The sequence below is a fragment of the Dama dama genome, chromosome 32 (assembly GCF_033118175.1).
Source record: "Dama dama isolate Ldn47 chromosome 32, ASM3311817v1, whole genome shotgun sequence".
NCBI classification, from domain to species: Eukaryota; Metazoa; Chordata; class Mammalia; order Artiodactyla; family Cervidae; genus Dama; species Dama dama.
Window position 1 is genome coordinate 44576719 of NC_083712.1, and position 21453 is coordinate 44598171.

At 47.7% G+C, this 21453-nt stretch overlaps 1 protein-coding gene across 8 annotated transcripts in view; it reads left to right on the top strand.

Moving 5' to 3' along the window:
• The window catches only part of PSD3 (pleckstrin and Sec7 domain containing 3), a 404084-nt gene extending 384154 nt beyond the window's left edge, over window positions 1-19930 (top strand). For all 8 annotated transcript variants that reach the window (XM_061134564.1, XM_061134566.1, XM_061134567.1 and 5 more), the window contains one exon: window positions 12049-19930. In XM_061134564.1, coding sequence (XP_060990547.1) covers window positions 12049-12264 — 216 coding nt within the window. In that variant the 3' untranslated portion in view covers window positions 12265-19930. The remainder of the gene's footprint in view (window positions 1-12048) is intronic.
• Window positions 19931-21453: the final 1523 nt, after the last annotated feature.

The window sequence follows — 21453 nt, forward strand, 5'->3', positions numbered from 1 at the left end:
ATCCCATGGATGCAGAGTAAATTTTCTTCTTCCAGTTAATTTCACACTCGGCTGTTGTAAAAGCCCGCACACAGGGCCACGCCAGGTGGGGCCCCGGGGGCAGAAGCCCTGTGCACGCCGGTCTGTAGGACTGAACCACGGCTGGGTGGGAAATGGAAGATTCTTAAATTTTCCTCCAAGAGAGCAAACTGTGTTCTCTTTACTAAGTGAGCTCTGTGGACTTTTAAATTGAGAATTTGGGGTTTAATTTCTAAGAAGAGAAGAAAATCTGAGTACTGATACAGACTGGGTTTATTATAGAAAGGGTTTTGAGAGCTCGAGAAACCAGGTTTGAAGAGGGAGAAGGCAGCAGCATTTCACAGGTTAGCTTTTGGAATTGTGGGTGCTCTCCTTGACGCCCGGGTCTTGTCTTCTCAGGACGGGGATGCTGCAGAGGTGAAGCGCTGCAGGGAGACTGCGTGCCCTGCCTGGGCCTTCCAGCTGGGGAGGGGTCTTGGCGGGGCAGGCAGCACGAGGGTGGCCGTTGAGGCCTCGTTGCCCCTCCTCTGAAGGGCCTGCAGGAGTCTGGGGGCAGCGGCCTGGGTCTCACCTATCACCTGGCAGAGAGCAGGTGCCTTAGAGTGGAGACCAGGACACTCCCCAAATGCTCTCTACAGTCCCGGTGCTTTTTGTCTGTATTAGGGGTTTTTTTTGTTTGTTTTTTACCTCTTCGGCTTATATTATTATTAGAAGTAAGCTTTTTATTTTAGTTTTGTTTTTAATTGAAGTCAGAAAGTCCATTTACAGAACAGTCAAGCCAGAAGGCAGACTGAAATGAAACAATAGAATTCACAAAGCCTCACATTTTCCCAGAAAGCCATGAATACAAGCTATACAACCTAAAAATGTGTCTATTTGCTGTGTCTTGGCAGTGGGTTACCACTGCATGCAGAAGCTTGATAGGGGAATGGCAGAGGGGAAAACGTTGAAATTTTCTTTTAAAAATATAAGCCCTAGCATAATTTTCGGTAAGAACTTATGAGAAAGCTCTGTTTTGAATGTACTGCTTCCTTAAATTAGTAGGTAGTAGGAGGTGAGCCTACTAATACCTGTCTACTAGTACCTGCCTACTAATTTACGGAGCTTTCGGGTAAGAACTTATGAGAAAGCTCTGCTTTGAATGTATTGCTTCCTTAAATTAGTAGGTAGTAGAAGGTGAGCCTATTAATACCTGTCTATTAATACCTGCCTACTAATTTACGGAGCTTTCAGGTAAAAACTTATAAGAAAGCTCTGCTTTGAATGTATTGCTTCCTTAAATTAGTAGGTAGTAGAAGGTGAGCCAGCAAGTTAGGGAGAGAGTCTGCAAATCCATTCTGCGTTGTCCTATAAAATGCAGAGCCTTTATTTGAATAATCAGTTCCTTCAGCAGCTCCCTGTTCTCTTGGCTTGTTTTAATTGCTTTGGTTTCTTTGTTTTCCAGTGTGAAGCTCTAGGAGCAGAAACTGTTTTGCTGTGTGTACATGACATTATCGCTGTTCCTCTCATTTCATCTTAAGCTGGCCTTTCATCCTGCCTTCATGAGAAAGGGAAATGTCAGGAGGAAATGTATTCAGGGTTTGATTGCTGGAGTGAGGTCTGAATACTGATGGCAGTGCCTACGTTAGGACTGCCATCACAGTTTTCATTTAGCCTGTTACTGTCGTATTCACATATCAGAGGTCAAAAGGAGATAGTGTTATATTAAATGAAATGAAAAATGATATGCAGAGTTCAGAAGAAAAGAAACTGCTCAATCAGATGCATGTACGTTTATATGTAGATGTGGTTAAACTTCTTTTCAAATAATAATGTTACACACATATACACACACACACACACACACACATATATATATATATATATATATTTGACACTTAACATTTAACCTAAGCCATAACTTGTGTGGTCTTAGACACTGTATTTTTCATTCCCCTCTAGTAGGCATTGCTGCTAGTGAAAAGGATATGTTTCCTACCTGTTTGAGAAGTATTCTTACAGGTGATTGAAGACCAACTTAATAAATTCACATTGCACAAAATGTAGTAAGGAGGTTTCCGAGTGAAGAAAGAACTTGATCTTAAGAAAGAAAGAAGCTGTTTAGCATTTGAATTGTCTTTGGCTCTTGGTGATCAGGGAAAGCTTCTAGGAAAGAGCAAATCTTAAGAAGGAAATTAAGGGCAAGAGCTTGCTGAATGGACAAGGCCTCAGAAACAGTGTTCAGGTGCTTCTCTGAAGAGAGTAGCCACTGAACTTGGATTTGGTCAAGTCCCATCTCAAGTTTTCTGATAGTGGGACCAGCTCACATAGCTATCCTGCTAGAAATCCGCTCAGACTATTGGAGACGCCTGAGCAAGGAAGCTGAAGCACATAGCTCCTAGATTTTTAAGAACTGATCTGAGAAGGAATCCACAGAGACCACAGCAAAACCTTTAAGAAGGTGACCAAAGGCAGCAGTTGTCCCCAAGACACCTGGCATTCCCAGACTCCCTCTGTCCTTCCATGAACGACATGCCCCAGAAGAGCCACGTAATGAGTGCTAGCAAGGGTTTGGGGAAGTGGATCCGTGCCATCCTGACCCCGAGACAGGTCCTGTCACTGCCTGCTCACTTCCCACAGACCTGCTCTCTGCAGCCCATCTCCGGGTTCATCTGGAGCTGTGTCCACTCTTGCACAGTGGATACTCTGAGATGTGAAACTGTATTAATTAAACATTCATTTTTAGTTAATGAATTTTTTGTTGTCTCTTCTTCCCTTTTTACCATCTGGTTATGAACACTTTCATCAGAGCAAAGGCTGCAGGGCTTCCCTGTAGCCAAGCTGTTAAAGAATCTGCCTGCAACGCAGGAGACCCTGGTTCAATTCCTGGACCAGGAAGGTCCCTCGGAGAAGGGCTAGGCTACCCACTCCAGTATTCTTCGCCAGCTTCTCTGGTGGTTCAGCAGGTAAAGAATCCACCTGCAACGCGGGAGACCTGGGTTCAATCCCTGGGTTGGGAAGGTCCCCTGGAGAAGGGAAAGGCTACCCACTGCAGTATTCTGGCCTGGAGAATTCCATGGACTGTACAGTCCGTGGGGTCACAAAGAGTTGGACACAACTGAGAAGCAGATTCGTTCCCATGATAATATTGATGAGACAGCTGCTCTGACCCGCAGAGCTCAGAGTCTTGGGTGAGAGTTGAAGGGTTTACCCGAGGGTGAAAGTGATCCTGTAAGTCACATGCAGGAGTCGTCATCGGGCAAAGGAATTCACACACAAATGACCACTGACAGACGCTTGTCTTTTTAGTGGGTGCTTTTGTTAGAAGGTAAATTGAGAGGCTATCAGAATGAGAACTGGTAACCACCAGATGAAGAACCACCACCACGCTCTGCAGACACTGGTCCAGTTTCTGTTTGTTTTTTCTTTTTGGCCAAGGACAACGCTTCTTTAAAAAAGCTTGGCTGTGCCGGGTCTTAATTGCCCACAGGGTTTTCTCCGGGTGCAGCGAGTGGGGGCTGCTCCCTGGTGCAGAGCGCGGGCTTCCCATCACGGCGGCCTCTCACTGCGGAGCACAGGCTCTCCGGCCCGTGAGCTCCGTCGTCGTGGCCCCCGGGCTCTGGAGCACGGGCTCAGTAATTGGGGCAGGCACACGGGCTGCGCTGTCCCTCAGCAGCTGCGATTTTCCTCGACTCGGGACTGAATCCACGTCTCCTGTGTTGCAGGCGGATTCTTGACCACTGAGCCACCAGCGGTGTGGTATAAGTGGCTTTTCTTTGTCTGTAGAGAGCAAGCCCCAGCCTTAAGGAGCAGCCTCAGCCCACCCTGCAGTTTTTCGTGGGGGACGCCCTGACAGCGGTGGCTGACACGCGTGGATGAGGGCACAGACGGGTCTTTGCTGAGTGGTCTCACTCAGGGCCAGACCAGAGCATGTTGACAGAAAATACGGGAGTGGGGAACCCTGGAGCTGAGAGAGTGACCCCAGAGGCAGCCAACGCAGGGCTCATCTGGCGTCTGTATCCATGGTTTTGTTTTTCTGGAGTTTGCCACACTGAGAGTTGAGGATGTTTTCGTTGGATGTGAGAAGTGTTCTTTTCCCCTTTGTTCCTTCTTTCCACGTGTCCACTCACCAGGCGTGTACTCCATGTGCCCCATGTGTTTGTTCTCTGTGCTGCGGATGCATTAACAGACAAAAGCCAAGTCCTTGCCCCCGTGTGACTACCTTCTAGGATTGGCAGGGGAGAGAGAGACAAGGTCGTTTCATAAGCAAACTCTGAGGCTCATGATGAGAAGGCCAAGGGGAAGAATAATTCAGTGACTGGTGATCAGAGCAGATGGGGCCGTTTTCGGTCTGGGTGGCCAGGGAAGGCCCCCATGTAAAGGAGACGTTTGAGTAAGGTGGAAGGGGGTGAGGAGGCCAGGGACTATGCCCTGTGGGCTCCTGGAGGCCATGCTTCTCGGGCAGAAGAAGGTACCAGAGATCTGGAGCAGGAGTGTGTCTGCTGTGTTCCAGGATAGTCAGGAGGCGGGTGATCTGTGCACTGCGTTCCCGGGGAGGGGGGCACAAGACCCCAGACAGACGGAGGGGTAGGGGGTCGGCACTGGTGGAGGTCTCCTAGGCCAGTGTGAGAGTTTGGGGGTTGGAAGCACGTTTAAGGATGAGAAGCCATTGGAGAATTTTGAGCAGAGATGACACATTCTAGCCTACAGTTTAGCCCATAACTGGCTTTTGAGAAGAGTTTGCCAGGGATGGCGGCGGCGGGGGGGGGGGGGGGGTGGGGGGGGGTGGCGGGCAGAGAGGGACAGGGACAGAGAGACGGCTGTCACAGCAACCCAGGCACAAGATGTTGGTGCTTGGTCCAGACTGGAAGTGGTGGAAGCAGAGAAATGGTGCGATTCTGAATTTATCCTGAAGACAGAGGGACAGGAGAGCCACTGGAGAAAGCGGAATCAAGGAGCAGAGTTTTTATTGTCAAGCTTCCTTCCTCGGGATTGTAGACCCATCTCTACGCCGCTCCCCTGGTCATCACTGGGGTACTAACTAACCATTACCCAGACCCAGAAACTGCTCTAGAATAAGTGCTGGTCAGTTAACTCTTACAGTATCGATATCCTCCACGCTATAGCGGAAGACCTAGAGACCCCTGCTTCAGCACCATGGAGAGTAAGCCACTGGTATAAAACTATTCACTGAAATAATAAAATAGTCAATGGCTTAGTACTTATTATGTGACCACAGTATGGCTTAGAGTGGACTAACATCCATCAATAATTTGTTGAACATTCAGAGGAAACCCAACAAAACTACATTATACCAAAGCCTATTAATTAAGTGTATCTTTTCCTAAATAAAATTATGACAGGAAGTGTATACACAGCTCATCTGGGATATTGTTTTATATTGAAGTACAGTTGATGTGCAATGTATCCATTTCTGGTATATAGCAGAGTGATTCAGTTATAAATATATATACTTTCTTTTTCATATTCTTTTCCATTATGGTTTATCATAGGGTATTGAATATAGTTCCCTGTGCTATGCAATAGGTCCTTGTTGTTTATCTATTATATATATAGTATCTGATAATCCCAGCATCCTAATATAGCCTCCCAATTTGGTAACTATAAATTTGTTTTCTATTTCTGTGAGTCTGTTTCTGATTTATAACTAAGTTCATTTGTATCATACTTTAGATACCATATATATCTGATATCATATAATAGCATTGTTTCATTCTTTTGTTTGGCTGAGTAATACTGCAGTGTGTGTCCCCATATCTTTTTTATCCATTCATCTATTGAGGCACACTTAAGTTGCTTCCTTGCCTTAGCTGTTGTAAATAGTGATGCACTGGGGTGCATGCATCTTTTTCAATTCAAGTTTTGCCTGGATATATGCCCAGGAGTAGGATTACTGGACCATATAGTAACTCAGTTTTTAATTTTTTAAGGAACCTTCATCCTGTTCTCCACTGTGGCTGTGCCAGCTTACATTCTCACCAACAGTGTAGGAGTGTTCCTTTGTCTCCACACGCTCTCCAGCGTTTATTATTTGTAGACTTTTAATGGTGGCCGTGTTTACCAGTGTGAGGTGATGCGTCATCGTAGTTTTGATTTGCTTTTCTCTAATAATTAGCAGTTTTGGTCATCTTTTCATATGCTTGTTGGCCATCCATATGTCTTCTTTGGTGAAATGTCTGTTTAGGTCTTCTGCCTATTGTTTGATTGGATTGTTTTTTTATTATTATTATTGAGTTGTATGAACTATTTGTCTGTTTTGGAAATTAAGCCCTTGTCAGTCAAATGGGATATTGTTTCTACAAGTGAGTCCAAGCTAAGTGTTGACCATTTTATTTGTCAGCAAATAATAGAAAACTTGACTGATTATTTAAACAGTCTAAACATTCTTTATCTCACTTAAGAAAACCGGAAGTGGATGGTCACTGGCTGCTTGAGAGTTGCCACCAAAGATGTTTGACCTTTCTAAACTCCTGATTTGCTTTCCTTAGCACACTGACTTTTTGTTTTCATGCTTATCGTTTCGTGGTTTCAAAGTGCCTGCTGTAGCTCAGAATGTGTCGTCTCTGACCTTCATCAGAGCCCCAAAAGCTGCCTCCGCAGGAGCACCCTCACCCGCTCCCCTTGTGTGTTCTTGGCCGGGTCTCGGCACAGGGCTGCAAGTCTGACCGGCAGGTGGGTGAGAGTTGGGTTAGTTAGAGTTGGGTCTAACTGTCCGGGTTAGACCACGATTCCTGTCCTGGGGCTAGAACGCCACGCCCTCAGGGAGAAGCGCAGCCCTGTTGGCTGAAGGAGGAGGCTGTGCCATCCTCTAGCAGCTTCTCTGGCCGAGACTGACCCCTGGAAAGTGACCCCTCAGGTTTTCAATCTCTGAGCCGGCGCAGCAGGTTGAAGAGTGGTTGACAAACACACTTCCTGCTGCTTTTCCCTACACACCAGCTCCAGCCTGAAAAAATGTCAGGATTGGTCTCAGGAAAAGGAGTCACGTCTTCTCTGAAAGGAAGAAAGGACATAAACCCTCCCAGAGATGCCACGTGGCTGCATTGTCAGGAAGACATCCGCGTTTCCCGCCCAGAGGGAGAAGCCGGGAGCAGGCGTGGAGCAGGGCTTCAAGGGCGGCCCTGCCCCTCCGTGCCTGGCCTGCCTTCAGCTCCCCGTTTTGGCTCAGAGGCAATCTCTCTGTAGCCCCAAAGCCTCTGAATAGAGGTTCTCAAATTCAGTGAGTCTGTAATCCCGGAAGAATGTGGGTTACAGTCCTTTGAGTAGTCCTGGAGAGTCCTGAGATTAAAGGTAAGTTTTCCTAAAATATTTTGAAGAGCATTTGACTTGGCCACAGATACTGGTAGAAAGCAAAGCCGTGTTACTACGTTTAGCAGCCTCTCTCCTGTGAGCCCATTTACCTCAGATACGGCATACAGCCACTGGAGGTGCCTAAACAAACCCACGGTGTTTTTCCTCATTCCTCCCGGCATCTGCGCGGTCCTGCTCCCGGCCCCTCTCACGCTCCCCTCTGCTTTATCTCTTCTTCTCATCTGGTGATACGTGCAGTGCCCCTCCTCTGTGCTCCGCCTTTTGTTTGCTGATTGACACGCTTATGTAATTTACTGGAAGGAAAGGAAGGTATCAATAGCTCAGTCATGCCTGACTCTTTGCGACCCCGTGGACTGTAGCCCATCAGGCTCCTCTGTCCGTGGGTTTCTCCAGGCAAGAATACTGGAGTGGGTAGCCATTCCCTTCCTAGAGGATCTTCCTGACCCAGGGATCAAACCTGGATCTCTTGCCTTGCAGGCAGATTCTTTACCATCTGAGGCACCAGGGAAGTCCAGTTTACTGGGGACAAGAGTTTTGCAGCTGGAGCTGTAAAATGAGTGGATGAAATGGCTTTTCTTCATGTATTTTTAGGTGAATTTCCCCAATAGTGTCAGTGTCTTTAAAAACTAGTAGAAAATAGCCTAGTCACCTTTTCTTCTTTTGTCCCCTTTCAAGTCATCTCAGAAAATTGTCCTTCATACCCCTTTGATTGATTGTATAATTGCCCTAGCTTTGTGAAATAGTATGCCTTCCATTGATTTTCTGAATCTATTTTTAAACTGTCTTTAGGTCATTTTATTAAACCTTGTTCATATCGGGAGTGGTTCTTTCTTGCATTTTAATCTTGCCACCAAAGCAGTTCATGGAGACAGATTAACTCTCTAAATTCCTGGAATGAATAGATTCAGATTTCACTGATGATAGACTACTGTGTAGTACTGATGATGTATTTTTATTAGCAAATGCCCTTATTAAACCCTTATGTAGCTTTCTGAGAAAAGAGTAGTATTTTGTTCCTTTGTTACTTCTTTACTAAAATTGGAATACATATCAATTAGTGATGCTTTCATCAGCAATTAGCAGTACCTGATGCACTTGAAAAGGTGCTCAGCATCACTAATCATCAGGCAAATGCAAATCAAAACCACAGTGAGACACACCTCATACCTGTCAGAATGGCCATCATCAAAAAGAACGTAGATAACACGTGTTGGCAAGGATGTGGAGCAAAGGGAACCCTCCTATGCTGTTAGTGGGATTATACACTGGTGCAGCCAGGGGGGAGGGATAAAGTAGGAGTTTGGGTCTAACAGGCACACACTACTGGATATAAAATGGACAAACAGTAAGGACCTATTGCATAGCACAGGGAACTGTATTCAGTATCTTGCAATTACCTATAAAGAAAAAGATGTTTATATAAATATATTTAGGTAAGTATAGATATTTAGATAAATATATATAGATATTTTGGTAAAACTTATATAATCATAGCTCAGTTGGTAAAAAATCTGCCTGCAATGCAGGAGACCCAGTTTGATTCCTGGGTTGGGAAGATCCACTGGAGAAGGCATAAGCTACCCTCTCCAGTATTCTTGGACTTCCCTAGTGGCTCAGCTGGTAAAGAATCCACCTGCAATGTGGGAGACCAGGGTTCCATCCCTGGGTTGGGAAGATCCCCTGGAGAAGGAAAAGGCTGCCCACTCCAGTATTCTGGCCTGGAGAATTCCATGGACTGTATAGTCTATGGGGTCACAAAGAGTCAGACACGACTGAGCGACCTTCACTCATATAAAGGTTTATATAAAATATTTATATGAAACGGAATCACTTTGCTATTGACCTTAAACACACACAAGATTGTAAATCAACCATACTTCCATTAAAAACAATGAATGCAGCCACTGTGGAAAACGTAGGGCAGTCCTCAAAAAACTTAAAATAGAAACTACCACGTGATCCAACTCCCACTTCTGGGTGTATATCCAAAGAAAGTGAAAACATTAACTCAAAAAGATAGCACACTCCACTGTTCATAGCAGGATTATTTACAACTGCCAAGATAATGGAAACAACATCAGTCCACCACCAGATGAATGGACAAGGCAGATGTGGTCTATGAGTGGAAGACCACTCAGTGATGATAAAGAGTGAAATCCTGCCATTTCTGACAATATGAATGGACCAAGAGGATGATATGCTTAGAGAAATAAGTCAGAAAGACAAGTACTACATGATTTCACTTACAAGTGGAATCTAAAAAAAAAAAAACCAATGAACGGACAGACCCACAGAAACAGAGCCTTAGATACAGAGAACAGAGGAGAGAGGGCTGGGGTAAGGAGAGAAATTGGAGAGGGGATCGAGAGACACAGACTTCCCGCAAAATAAATGCATCAATAATTATGTCATATCTTTACACAGTAACAGATGGTAGCTAGACTTACCATGGTGATCATTTTGAAATGCACAGAGATGTTGAATCACTGCGTTTGTATAACAGGAGCTAACCATGTTGTAGGTAATTTCTACATAGACAACAAACAAATGAATAAACAAACTCATAACAAAAGAGATCAGCTTTCTGGAGATCAGTTGGGGGAGGGGAAATGGGATGAAGACAGTCAAAAGGTACAGACTCCCAGTGACAAAGTAAGGAAGTGCTAGGATAGAATGAAGCACATGATAAATAAAATAGCACTGCTCTATATTGTATATTGAAGCTGTTAGGAGGGTAAATCCTAAGAGTGCTCATCTCAAGGAAAATCTTTTTTTCTTCTCCTCCTTTAGTTTTGTATCTGTGTGAGACAATGGATGTTCACCAAACTTCCTGTGATCACTCTTGCATGATGTATAGACATCATATCACTACGATGTTCACCTGGAACTTACACAGTGCTATGTGTCAATTATATCTCTGAGAGACTGGAAGAAAAAAACGGGGGGAAGAAACCATTACCTGATGAATCGTGGAATGTATGATTCATGCTTAACAAGACAGTCAGAGGTAGCGGGGACAGTGAGAGCTAGGCCCAGCCACTTTGTGCTCAAGAGCCTGGGCTCGCTCTGTCTTTGCCTCCCCTCAGGCCTTGGATGCCACCCCTCTGCGTCATGCCTGCTGCCCGTGTCATGGGTTTCAGCTTTAGGAATACGAGGGAAGGGCTGACACCAGTGATTCTCCTCAAAGCCCCTCTTTATCAGAAAGCAAGTTGCTTCCCCAGGAGCATTCTCCTTACATCTCAGTGGCCACAGCGTCACACAGCCCATCTTAGCTGCAAGAGAGTCCAGGAGAGTAAGTGTTTGGTTTTATCAACCTTTGTAGTGGGCGGGACGTAAGAGAGGAGGGGTTTGAAAGTGGCTTTTGACTGGCCAGACCTTCGTGTGTGTCCAAGCAGTCATCCTAAAGTACACACTCACGCACATAGTTTCATATCCAGGGAGGAGATACAGCTTCAGAGTGTGGGTTTTAAAGTCAGGGTCCTGAGTCCAGATCCTGGCGTCACTTCTTTATCTCCTGGACTTATCACTGCCTCTCTTTCCTTTACTATAAAACAGGGATAATAATGTACCAGTTGCATATGATTCTTGTATTAATAATCTGCAGTTAACGTGTGGGCACGTTATAAATGTCATCTTCACCAACCAAAGCTTGGCACGCCAACATGGACTCTGACCAAACCCAGAGCAAGCTTAAGGGCTAGTGGCTTTTCCCTACTTTTGAGCAAAACAATTTGTAAAAGTAGCTTCCAGTAGCTTCAGCTTCATAATCATTAACTTAAAACTGAGATATATATACCAAATCTCAATCTTACCTGACAAACCTCTAAAAGATTTCTTGTTGTAACAGACTTTGCCTGCCTTTGTTGAGACGATTTATAACTGGTGTGTTCTTTTGTTTAGAAAGAAAATATTTTAGGCCTCTACAAATCCTTCCTGTGTTGAATCACTGTGATGGGAGACTTATTTGGACTACAGTCTATCAAACTGAGAATCCAAGACCCTTCTACAATTTGAAGCGTATATATAAAAATAAAATAGCTCTGTATAGTAATTTGGATACAAACTTAAAAAAAAAAAAGAAGCAGGGTTAGAGAAAAAAAATCTCTACAGTGTTCTTCTCAGTTATTCTTAGAAAAAGATACTGGGAGACAGGAAAATCAAGGAGTCATTTAAAACATAGTAGACACTCAACAAACAATTGATGAAAAAAAAAATGTGCAGAATGAAGAAAAGCATTAGGAAATAATTTGAGGTTTCACAAGAAGGCAACTCCTAGAAGCTGGTAATCCTGGAAATGCAGTCACAGGAAACCAGGGCCGCTTCCAGGAAGCGTGAGTGGTCCTGTTGGGCCAGGAGTGTAAGTCCATCACCAACTGCTTCCTCAAGCTGGGAGTGGGGAACAGAGCACCCCCCTCCCCAGGTTCAGGGGAGGCCTCGGCCACGGCCTGCGAGGTGGCCCCAGTGGCTGAAGGCCTGAGCACCTGCTGGTCCCCAAAACCAGAGTCCACATTGTCTGGTGCTGAGCATTCAGGAAGCACGCTTTCTCCATCTGCACACCATTCCCGCAAAAACGCGAACAAAGGAGAGCCCGCGTTCTCTCCTTGAATCCGTGAACTCCTCGGTCAGTCTCCCGAGAGCCAGGCCTTCCCTGGGCCGCGGGCTGGCTGGTGCCTTGCGCTGTGACAGTGTCCTGACCCCTCTCTCTTCTCTGACTCCCCGCAGAAAACCCGCTACGAGATGTACGTCCGCCTCCTGAAAGAAGGGGGCCTGGAACTCCTGAGCGGCGGCGGGGGGGGGCCCGCGGGCCTGAAGAAGTCGCACTCCAGCCCCTCGCTGAACCCAGACACGTCTCCGGTCACCGCCAAGGTCAAGCGCAACGTGTCGGAGAGGAAAGACCACCGGCCTGGAACACCGAGCATTAAGCAGAAAGTCACTTAGGATCCATCTGTGGCCAGGAAGTGCTGGTCGTGAAGCAAAACTAGAGGTTTTCAAGATCTTTCTGGTAAATCCGTGAATATATTAAAAAAAAATAATAATGTCTGTGACTAAAATGGTGCATTAGTGACCTTTCCCATTGTATACTTTTGTTAGTTTCTGTACAGGTCATCTCTTTGCTCTTGATTTCTTTGCTTTGATGACTTTTGCTACCTGATGACTAATGCACCTTTTGTGGGGGGGCAGGGGGAGCACGATTTCAGATGGATTGTGTTACTTCTCCTCCGGTTTCTCTCCTTTGCACTCTGCTCACTTGTTTTGTGTATTCTCAAATCAGCAGTTACACTTTTTTAAAAAAAAAAAAAAAAAAAACCTTGAATCCATTGTGAAACACTTAACTGGACAAACCTTTGTAGTTTAGAAAATTCTAGCCAGAGCTGGTAAGAGCCTTTTCTTGTGAAACCTTGCCCAGTCACCAAGGCAGAATCACGCTCAGAAGTCCGCTTAAGAGTTACCGTCGAGGGAGGCGCCGTCGCCCTGTGACCCCCGGGGCCTCTGAGCACTTGGTGTTGAGTCTGGCCCTACGGGGTGGGGTGCGGGGGGCGAGGACCTCAGGATGGGGAATGCAGGAAGCGCGCTAGCTCGCTGGAAGTGTGGATTCCATCTCAGCCCAGCAAGGAGGAGGGAAGTGGGGTCTCAGAGGCTGAGGCAAGACGGCCGCAGGTCCACTGTGTTTTGCAAACACAGCGTCTCAGTGGCGACAACGGACTCTGGGGGCCGCCACAGCAGGAAATTGTTACCTCACCCCCGCAGGGTCCAGACGAGGGATCCAGAGCCGTCTGCAGTGGATAGCCTGCCAGCCAGGAATTAGAATCTTTTACATACATGAGCATGACTGGTTATAAGAATTTGGGGTCTTCCCAACAAAATAATATCAAAATGGAGCCCTTCTTTCCTGAAAGCAAAATAAGAAAGGGAGACGCAGTTCTTCCCTAGAGTTCCTTGGCAATAGGATGTTGATTCTCCGTAGTTAAATCTGAAAGGAATAAAATCTGAAGGAAGTTCAGTTGCAGAGCCGAGGACTGTCTCTCGGTGGCGAACGCAGCGTCCCCTGGTCTGGTCTTGCCTCCGCCTCTGTGACCACCGCTTTTCCCCCTGCCCTGAACTGTCCCCAGAGTAAATCCTTGATTCTAAAGCATTTCTTCGCCTCCGCTCAGAACAGTCATAAGCTTGTTCAAGGGACAGTCCCTATGAAGATCAGGGCGATAAGCAGAACAGTATGTTACTGAGGAGGAGAGAGGGATGAAAAGTGAGCCCACTCTGAGTTAGAAGTTTCTGATTTTGAAACTTGAAAACTTGGCGATCCTTAAACCTAGAAGCTCCACAACTTCGGAACTGATAGAATCACTGAATATTCTTCTCTTCCACAGACATTTGCCCTGGTTGCACTCAGTTTACTGGTTAAGGTACTATGACCAAAGATTCAGGGACTTTGCGCGGATAGCTCAGTTCCAGGGAATCAGAGAAAGCCCGCTTTTGAACCCTGCAGTTTCAGGTGGTATCTTGTCCCGAGGCACCAGCGTTTACACAGGACTATTTATTAGCACTTCCGTCGGCCGCAGAAACGCCCGTATTTGCTGGTGCCCAAGAGAGAAGCCCCTCTCTGAGGTTATAGCTGCTTGCTTTGTGGCATTTTTGCCACGTCTTTGAAAAGCTCCCTCTAACCCTCTTGTCTTGTTTAGGTAAAGGCAGTAACTGAATTTGTTTCAAGAAACCCAGAAACGCACAGGGCGGTTACCAACCTGTGTACCTGGTTCTGTCTTTGTAGTGCTTCTGACTGAACCCACGGTTTCTACAAGGAAATAGTCTTTCTTCCTAGAATCGGAATCATCAGTGTGTGTGTTTTCTGCCTGGATCTTTATCCTAAGCAGAGGGGGCAGGGTACCGAGGCCACGTCATCTCTTCAGTCACTAAAGAGAAAGAAGCATCCTTGGCTGGCTTGAATGTGTGTGCTCCCAGTCTGTGTGTCTGTGTGTGTCACGTGTCTCCGTGTGTGTCCCTTAGAGTCTGTCCCGGACGTGGAATGGTACTTGCTCCGGCGTCTAGGCAGCATCGCGGCTCTGAGATCCTGGTCAGCATCGGCAACTCACTGAGTGACTCGCTGATGCCGTCTCCAGAGCTCCTGGACATGCTGATGGAGAGACGCTGAGAGGGGCGCTCTGCAAGCTGGCGTATGTGCCGTGTTCCCACAGTTTGTCCCGGGAAACAGCCGCAGAGGTCACGTTGTGGGCCAGGACCCCAGACTGCCGTCACTAGGTCAACAGCTGAGAGCCGCCCCCTGCCCGCCCCGAGGCCTCTGGACTGTCTGGCACAGCGCCCCTCGCAGGCCAGGAGCTTGTCCTGTGGGAGGCAGGGCCTCTCCAGTGACTGGACGCTGCGAGGCTCGCCCCTAGCCAGCCGTGACTCCTCTGTGACCCCTGCTTCCCTGGGGTGTCTAGTTAGGGGACGCGGAAATCCTTCCCCTTCCCGGCTTCCCCGATCACGGTACAGGGGGCCCGGCTTCCTCCTGAAGGTCCTGCCCCCAGCCTTCACCCATCCCCTCACCCATCCCTCAGCACCAGAGCCTTGAGGTCACCTTCCATCCAATAGGTCCTCTTTACAGAAATACACCTCATATCAGCTTTTAGTCTAGAAAACCTTGAGAGTCACCGGAATACCTTGGTGACAGTCGTGTGGCAGAATTGCCTATTTTAGAAGCGGCAGTCTCAGGGTGGACCCCCACCTCATGTGTGGACATTTCCAGGGAAGGGCCAGGAATTCTCTTTAGCAATCAAGACTTAGTTACTAGGGTGCAGAGTCCTTATTTTACTGCCAGCCACAGACATCATTTGAAGTATGCTTTTTTTTTTAAACCGTCATCTGCTGACTCTTAGTAATGCCTGATTAGACCAAGCAACACCTCTGTGCGTCTGATTAACCTCAGTAAAACCAGCGTGTGGAGAGGCGTCTGGGGGACTGCAGCCCTGCGGACCTTTTCTGTTGCTCTCAGTTAAAGAGGACAGGCGACCGTGAAGGGCCCTCTGTGCTTCTCCAGCTGCGACCCTCGCTCCGAACACGAGGCATGTTTCCTAGTCTGAAGGGAAGTGAAGGAGTTGATTCTGGGAGAGAGAATCCAGCCGGCTCCCCGAGGCCAACTGAGGGTCGGCCTCCGGAGGGTGTGTTTCACCCTTTGGCCGAAGCCGGACCCCCCGAACCTGGAGTGGGGGGGACCTGCCCAGCAGGGAAGGCGCCGCCTGCTGGCCCTGGCCTGCCCGCTCCGGCCACAGAGAGGAGGGAGCCACGCTCATGTCCGGCGGGGCTGGCTTTGGCCGCGCACTGCACCTCCTCTCTGCCTTCACCCCTAACCAGAGGCAGCTGGGGAAAAGTTGACCTTCGAGAAGCTTCTCCATGGTCTTACTTAGAACCCTTCCTTGGGTTTAGTTACTAGGTCCCTGGAATTGGATTCTTTCCGTGTTTTTCCTTGTGGTCACCAGTTAAGTTTTTCTAAGCCTGAGTTTACAGGGCGTTTCTCAGCCCTGAGGGTCCGGAGCTCCACAGTGGCGCTTCTCGGGGACCCGGCCAGGGCTCGGCGGTCGGGGGGCCAGCTTCCTCGCCGCACCAGCGGTCAGCCCCTGGTCCGCTCGCTTTCCACCCGACAGAGTCTTTGCAGTCGCTGCCTTAGCGCCGTTAGGCGGGAACCAGAGTGTCAGTGAGGACTGGCTCAGCATCTAGCCTGGCTAATGGCGAGAGTTCTCCGCGGAGCATCTGAGTGCCTCTGACAGAAGATCAGGCCACGTTGTGAGGAGCCGGGCCTCCGCGCCTTCCCGGTCCCAAGGCCCTCTGGCTGGCTGTCTCCCGGGCCAGCAGTGCGCCCCGGGCAGTCACCCCCGGAGGACCTCAGAGATGAGAGGCTCACACTATGGAATAACCCCACGGCCTCATGGGGGAGGCGCCATGAGGGGCCTCTGCCCCGTCTCTGCTCTCTCCCCCGTGTCTCACTCTCAGAGGACTGAGGTCCAGAGCCGTTGCCATTTTCCTCCGGGGCCCAGAGCACCCACAGCCCCAGGGGACTGCCTCCACCTGGGACCCCGAGCAGCCAGTGCCTGCAGGGAGGGCGTCCTCAGAGGGAGAGAGGCAGGAAAGACGTGGCGCTTCAGGGCGGTCTGTGGGCTTGACTGCGATGGCCGGCAATACCACAGGTCAAGTAGCTGTATATACGGGAGGTTTCTTGGGCCTCTTTGGCTCATCCTCTGAGATTTACGTGCACATCTGTAGCGTTGCTGGCTCTTGGAGAATGTTTATCTTAATAGTATGTCAGAAATCAACAAGTATGCGTCCTGTCACCTGCCCGTGTCGTATTTGTGGGTATTTATAGTTGTATGTACCTATATGTATCAATGTGTAGATTGTACATCAGTATACAGTGTATGTACATCAAATTTATTTTTGTCCTTAACCAGTGTGATATGAAAAGCAAGTAAAAACCTCATAGGATTGAATATCTAATGCAGTTTTTTGAGAGTCTATATAGTGGTACTGTTTTATTAAACTTAAATTCAAATGATATTTTGATTAATTTTTTTTAATAATAAGATTTTATGCTAGAAAATTTCATCTTTGAGCTTTGACTCACCAGAGCAAAAAGGACTCTGAACTAACTTTGTTAAAACTATTTCAGTGTACTGTGTACAATACTGGGGTGGGGGGTAGCTCATTATAATTTGAAATATACAGAAAGAAAGAAAAAAAAAAAAAAACCACAGGCAACCTGTGCAGTCTTAGCAACTTCAGTATTAAGAGCACTTAAAGTCAAACTGACAATTTGGGGCTTATTACAAAATGTGATGCTTTAGAGCACACGTTCTTTATTGTTGTAATTAGTCCGGAAAAATAGAGCTTTCAGAAGAATCAGCTAAGTGCCCGGCGTATCCTTTACATACCTGTGACTATTTTACAGCAGCTCACACCACCCTCCCACCCCTGCGTCCCCACCCTCTTCACCTTGAAGAACATCACCAACTCCTGCAGTAAGCCAGGCTTCCCGAGACCCAGGACTGCCCTCCGGGTCTACGGCTGCACCAGCTAAGTGTCAAGTCACAGGTAAAAGAATGTCAGGACAGACTGTGGACCAGGTTAAAACTTTAATATTTTTATACTTAGGTCTCTTTTCCCGCCTCTCCCCAAAGAAGAGCCGCTGGCCTTAGTTGTCTGAGCTTACTGCTTATCTTAACGGTATATAAATAGATCACTAGAGAGTAAAACTTCATTAACCAGCATGTTGGTGTAATTTAAAACAAAACTGAGTGTGTGTGAGTGAGTGGTTGAGTGCAGTGCGTTTGTCTACACACGCTTGCCTGTCGTCCCACGGGTCCGATTCAGAGCGTGGGGGCCGTGGGCTGAAAGGTCTGCCCCGGCCCCAGACCGCAGTGGTGGTGGTCACACTTGCGTCCTTTTCTTAGTTAACTCTGTTCTCAAACTACTTTTGCAGTTGTTTCCTATTTCCTCATCTGTCCTTGACGTGTGGGGCACTGGCCCTGCGTCCCTGCAGGGTCTGTTCCACTAGAGTGTGTTTCCTCCTGAGAACCACAGTGATTTGCAGAAGCATCCCTTTGATTCAGAAACCATATACAAAAAGGAGTAGCAAACTTTAAAATTTTAATGGGGGGGTCTTAGTCATTTGAACTGTTGGGACTTTTAATGTAAAGTCAAGTAACCCTTTGGCCTGGATAATAATATCTCCTGCGTGGAGAGTAAGTATGCACATTGACTGTAATGCCCTTAGGATACTTTTCTAAGTTGTAGGAACAAGAGTGAAAGGGGAAGGTGTGAGGCGCGGGCCTCTGCCGGGGGCAGACCCGCTGTGGCCTGTCCTCTGCCCTGAGGGCTCTGGTACACGGGGCCTCCGGCATGTGTACACACGCGTGCACATGTGTACACAGTGAGTGTCCCGAGTCATGTAAACTTGAGACGAGAGTGCTGGAGCGGTGCTTCGGGTATGGACCGAAGTGGCCGCGGCCTGCGGGCCCCCCAGGGCAGGCAGGACTTGGAGAGACGCTGTGCAGGAAGGGGCTGGCTGGCAGGTGGGGGCCCTCCACTCCCCAGCGTCCTGGGTGGCCGGGCGGCTGCTCGGTAGCTGGTTCCTTTGTGAGGGGCTCATGGGGAGGAACACAGCCCTCTGCGGCCCCTGAGCTGGGCAGAGGGGCTGGATGCGGGAGGAGCCTGGCTGTGACAGCTTTCTCTTTGCAGTCTAGAGGCTCAGCTTTCACCAACAGTGTTATAAAAGAAAAAGCACTTTAGTGTCAATTCCTGGAAAATGCTGGTTACCAGGGAGAATTCTGGAATTGCCCTCCGGGAGCCCCTGGCACAAGCTCGGTTCAGGTCCCACTGGGGCCTGGCTCCTGCTCGGACCCCGTGGAGGCTGGCAGGTGACTCTCCGCAAAGAGGGGCTCCTGGGAGCCCAGGGCTGGTCCACGGGCACCTTCCCAGGCTGCAGGGACCCAGCTGTCCTTGCAGCCGACCCCGCCGAGGGTGCCCGAGTCCCCGCGGTGACACATGACCGAAGCCAAGACCGTGTCCTTTGTCTTGGCGAGAAGCAAGGTGGCACTTTGGCCTGTAACCAGGGGATGGATGATATCTTTGCCTTTGCACCCGGGTTTCTGGAAGCGGATAAGGTTTCATTTCCGTGGAGGGGTCAAGGGAGGCAGCCCTCTGTGGCAGGTCCCGCTGGGACCCTGTGAGAGCTGCCGGGCAAAGGCCCCAGCACGGTCCTCCCGCGTTCTCTTCGCCCGCGGTTCTCGGAGGCTGTTTCCAGAGCGGAATTGACAAAAGCGGAGAGCTGGCACCACAGCCCTGCTTCCTGCAGGGCAGGCGGAAGGGCGGTGGTGTGCAGCCTTTACCACATAAAACGAGCCTTGAACTTTGCCAGCCTATGAATCGGGTTATGTTTACTGGGGCTCAGATCCTGCCTTTGCCTTCAGGGTTTCCTCCCCAGTCCCTTCAGCTTCGTTGCGGTCCTGATGCCATAGGTCCCTGCACATTGTGAAAAGTGGTGACCAAATCGCAGCCTACTCCATTTCAGCGGCCAGACTGTCACCCTGGCAGACTCGGGCGAGCTCGTGGTACCAACCCCTTTAGGAAACCTGTTCCTGGTCGCCCACCAGCCTCGAGACGCGCCATCTCCCCGAGAAGCACGGCGTTGGTGGTGGTCACCTTTTGAGGGGAACAGTCATTTCTGTGGATGTTGTTAAAGTGTTGGAAGAATATTTTGAAAATTAAGTTTACATTTTACAATCGTTTTATTTTTTATTAAAATAGTTGTATATAAATATTGCCCTATTTCACTGTTGTTGAAGTAAAGCTAAACCATGCAGACCAGTGAGTCACCTGATGTGTATAGAAGCTGTGATGTATAGAGTACATTTCTCTCCTGTGTAAATGTTCATGAATATAACTGTTCCTGTGTTTTTATAAGTTGGAGATAATTTGTTGTTTTACAACAACAGAATTTATTGCATTTAAATGGTTTTTATGTAATAGAAATCATGCAAAGTAGCGAAGGATTTAAAATATGTATATGATATATGTAAATGTACAAACTTTAGAAAGAAATAAATCCAACCGATTTCCGTCATTTTGGAGGAATGTTATTTGCTTATTTAGTAAGTGGCTAGAATAATAACTCTTAACAACCAACACAACATGACACATCCCGTCACATGAAAAGCCAACCACAACCCCACCACGAGAGCTTTGGCCTGGATGGCTGGCCGGAGGGGTGAGAAACTCAGACTGTTAATGTTAACCCTGCCACACCCGCGCTGTGCTCTGTGAAAGTGTGCTGAGAAGCCTGCCGCCTTCATGGGGGCTCTGGGGATGGAAGGATGAAGCTGTTTGAAGTAATTTCAAGAATGTGCATGTCCTCGCTCACCGAGGGGCAGAGAGGTGACTGTCGCCTTCCCAGGCAAGAGGCTCAGATGTGCATGCAGGTCCTGGGAACCCAACTCAACGCCCAACATAACATCTGTTGACTTGGAAAACGAGAAAAATAAAATTCCACCCCAATCATTTAACTTCTGAATATTAGAGATCTAGGAGGAGTGAATCTCACAGGGACGGATGGCTGGGGGCAGGGGAGGGCCTTGGCTGCCACCAAAATTCCTCCAAATATGAATCCTCATGCACAAATACGGAGTCATATCATACACATGAAAGTTATGCGTTATATGTTGATGATATCTTGATTTAAAAAATTCAGAAACAAGGCAAGAATCCTCATTGCCCAGTTGGCTGTCTTCTGGAGGTAGGGGTTTTGTGTATCTTGTCATACTCTGGTTATTGCACAATTAATATTAGAACCAAAGGAACTAAAGAGATCATTTTTGAAAGATGAAAGTATATGAGAGGAAACAAAAACACAGGGCCAATTAAGATATTGTAATGAAAACAGCAACAACTCTAAAAACATCTCTGGATTAAGTCTCTTCCACACTGTGGGCGTGTCCAGAGAGACTGCTGAGTCAGCCTTTATTGGGCACCTGTGAGCAGCAGCAAGTCTGGGAGGCAGGCCCAGACCCGCCTCCTGCCGAGCTCCCGAGCCCCATGCATCGGGCTTGCCTTTAACTCCGGCCACAGCTTCAGAGGGATAAGGAAGCAGCAGTTCTTGGATGCCTACAGGGTTTGCCAAGAACAAACCACTTCAGACACATTGATTTTGGATTTTGTATTAATAAGATTAGGCAGATTAGAAGAATACAGTAGGCAGGCTATCTGAGTCCTAACAAAATTTAACAGGGTCTTTAGTGAAATATGTCTGGGCAAGATGGAGAAGTCTGATCAGGACCTTAGTACAGCTGGTGGGCTGTCGCCACTTGGATGGTGCTAATTAAAGGCACAAGAGCTCCTAGCGGATCCTGCTGCAATGCTTGCCTTTTGGCCCCTTCTGTTCAGCTTTTAATGAATAATTTGACTAAAGCTACAAAAGGCAAGTTTATTAAAAATGTGTGTGTCCTAAGGCTGGGAGAGAATGATTATACTAAATGACAGAATTTAAAAAAAAAAATCTCATCAGGCAGGGAAATGGGGCAGATGAACTATGTAAAATGTAAGATTGTAAGATCTTACACTGCAGTTATTTAAAAAAAATTGTACAAGGTC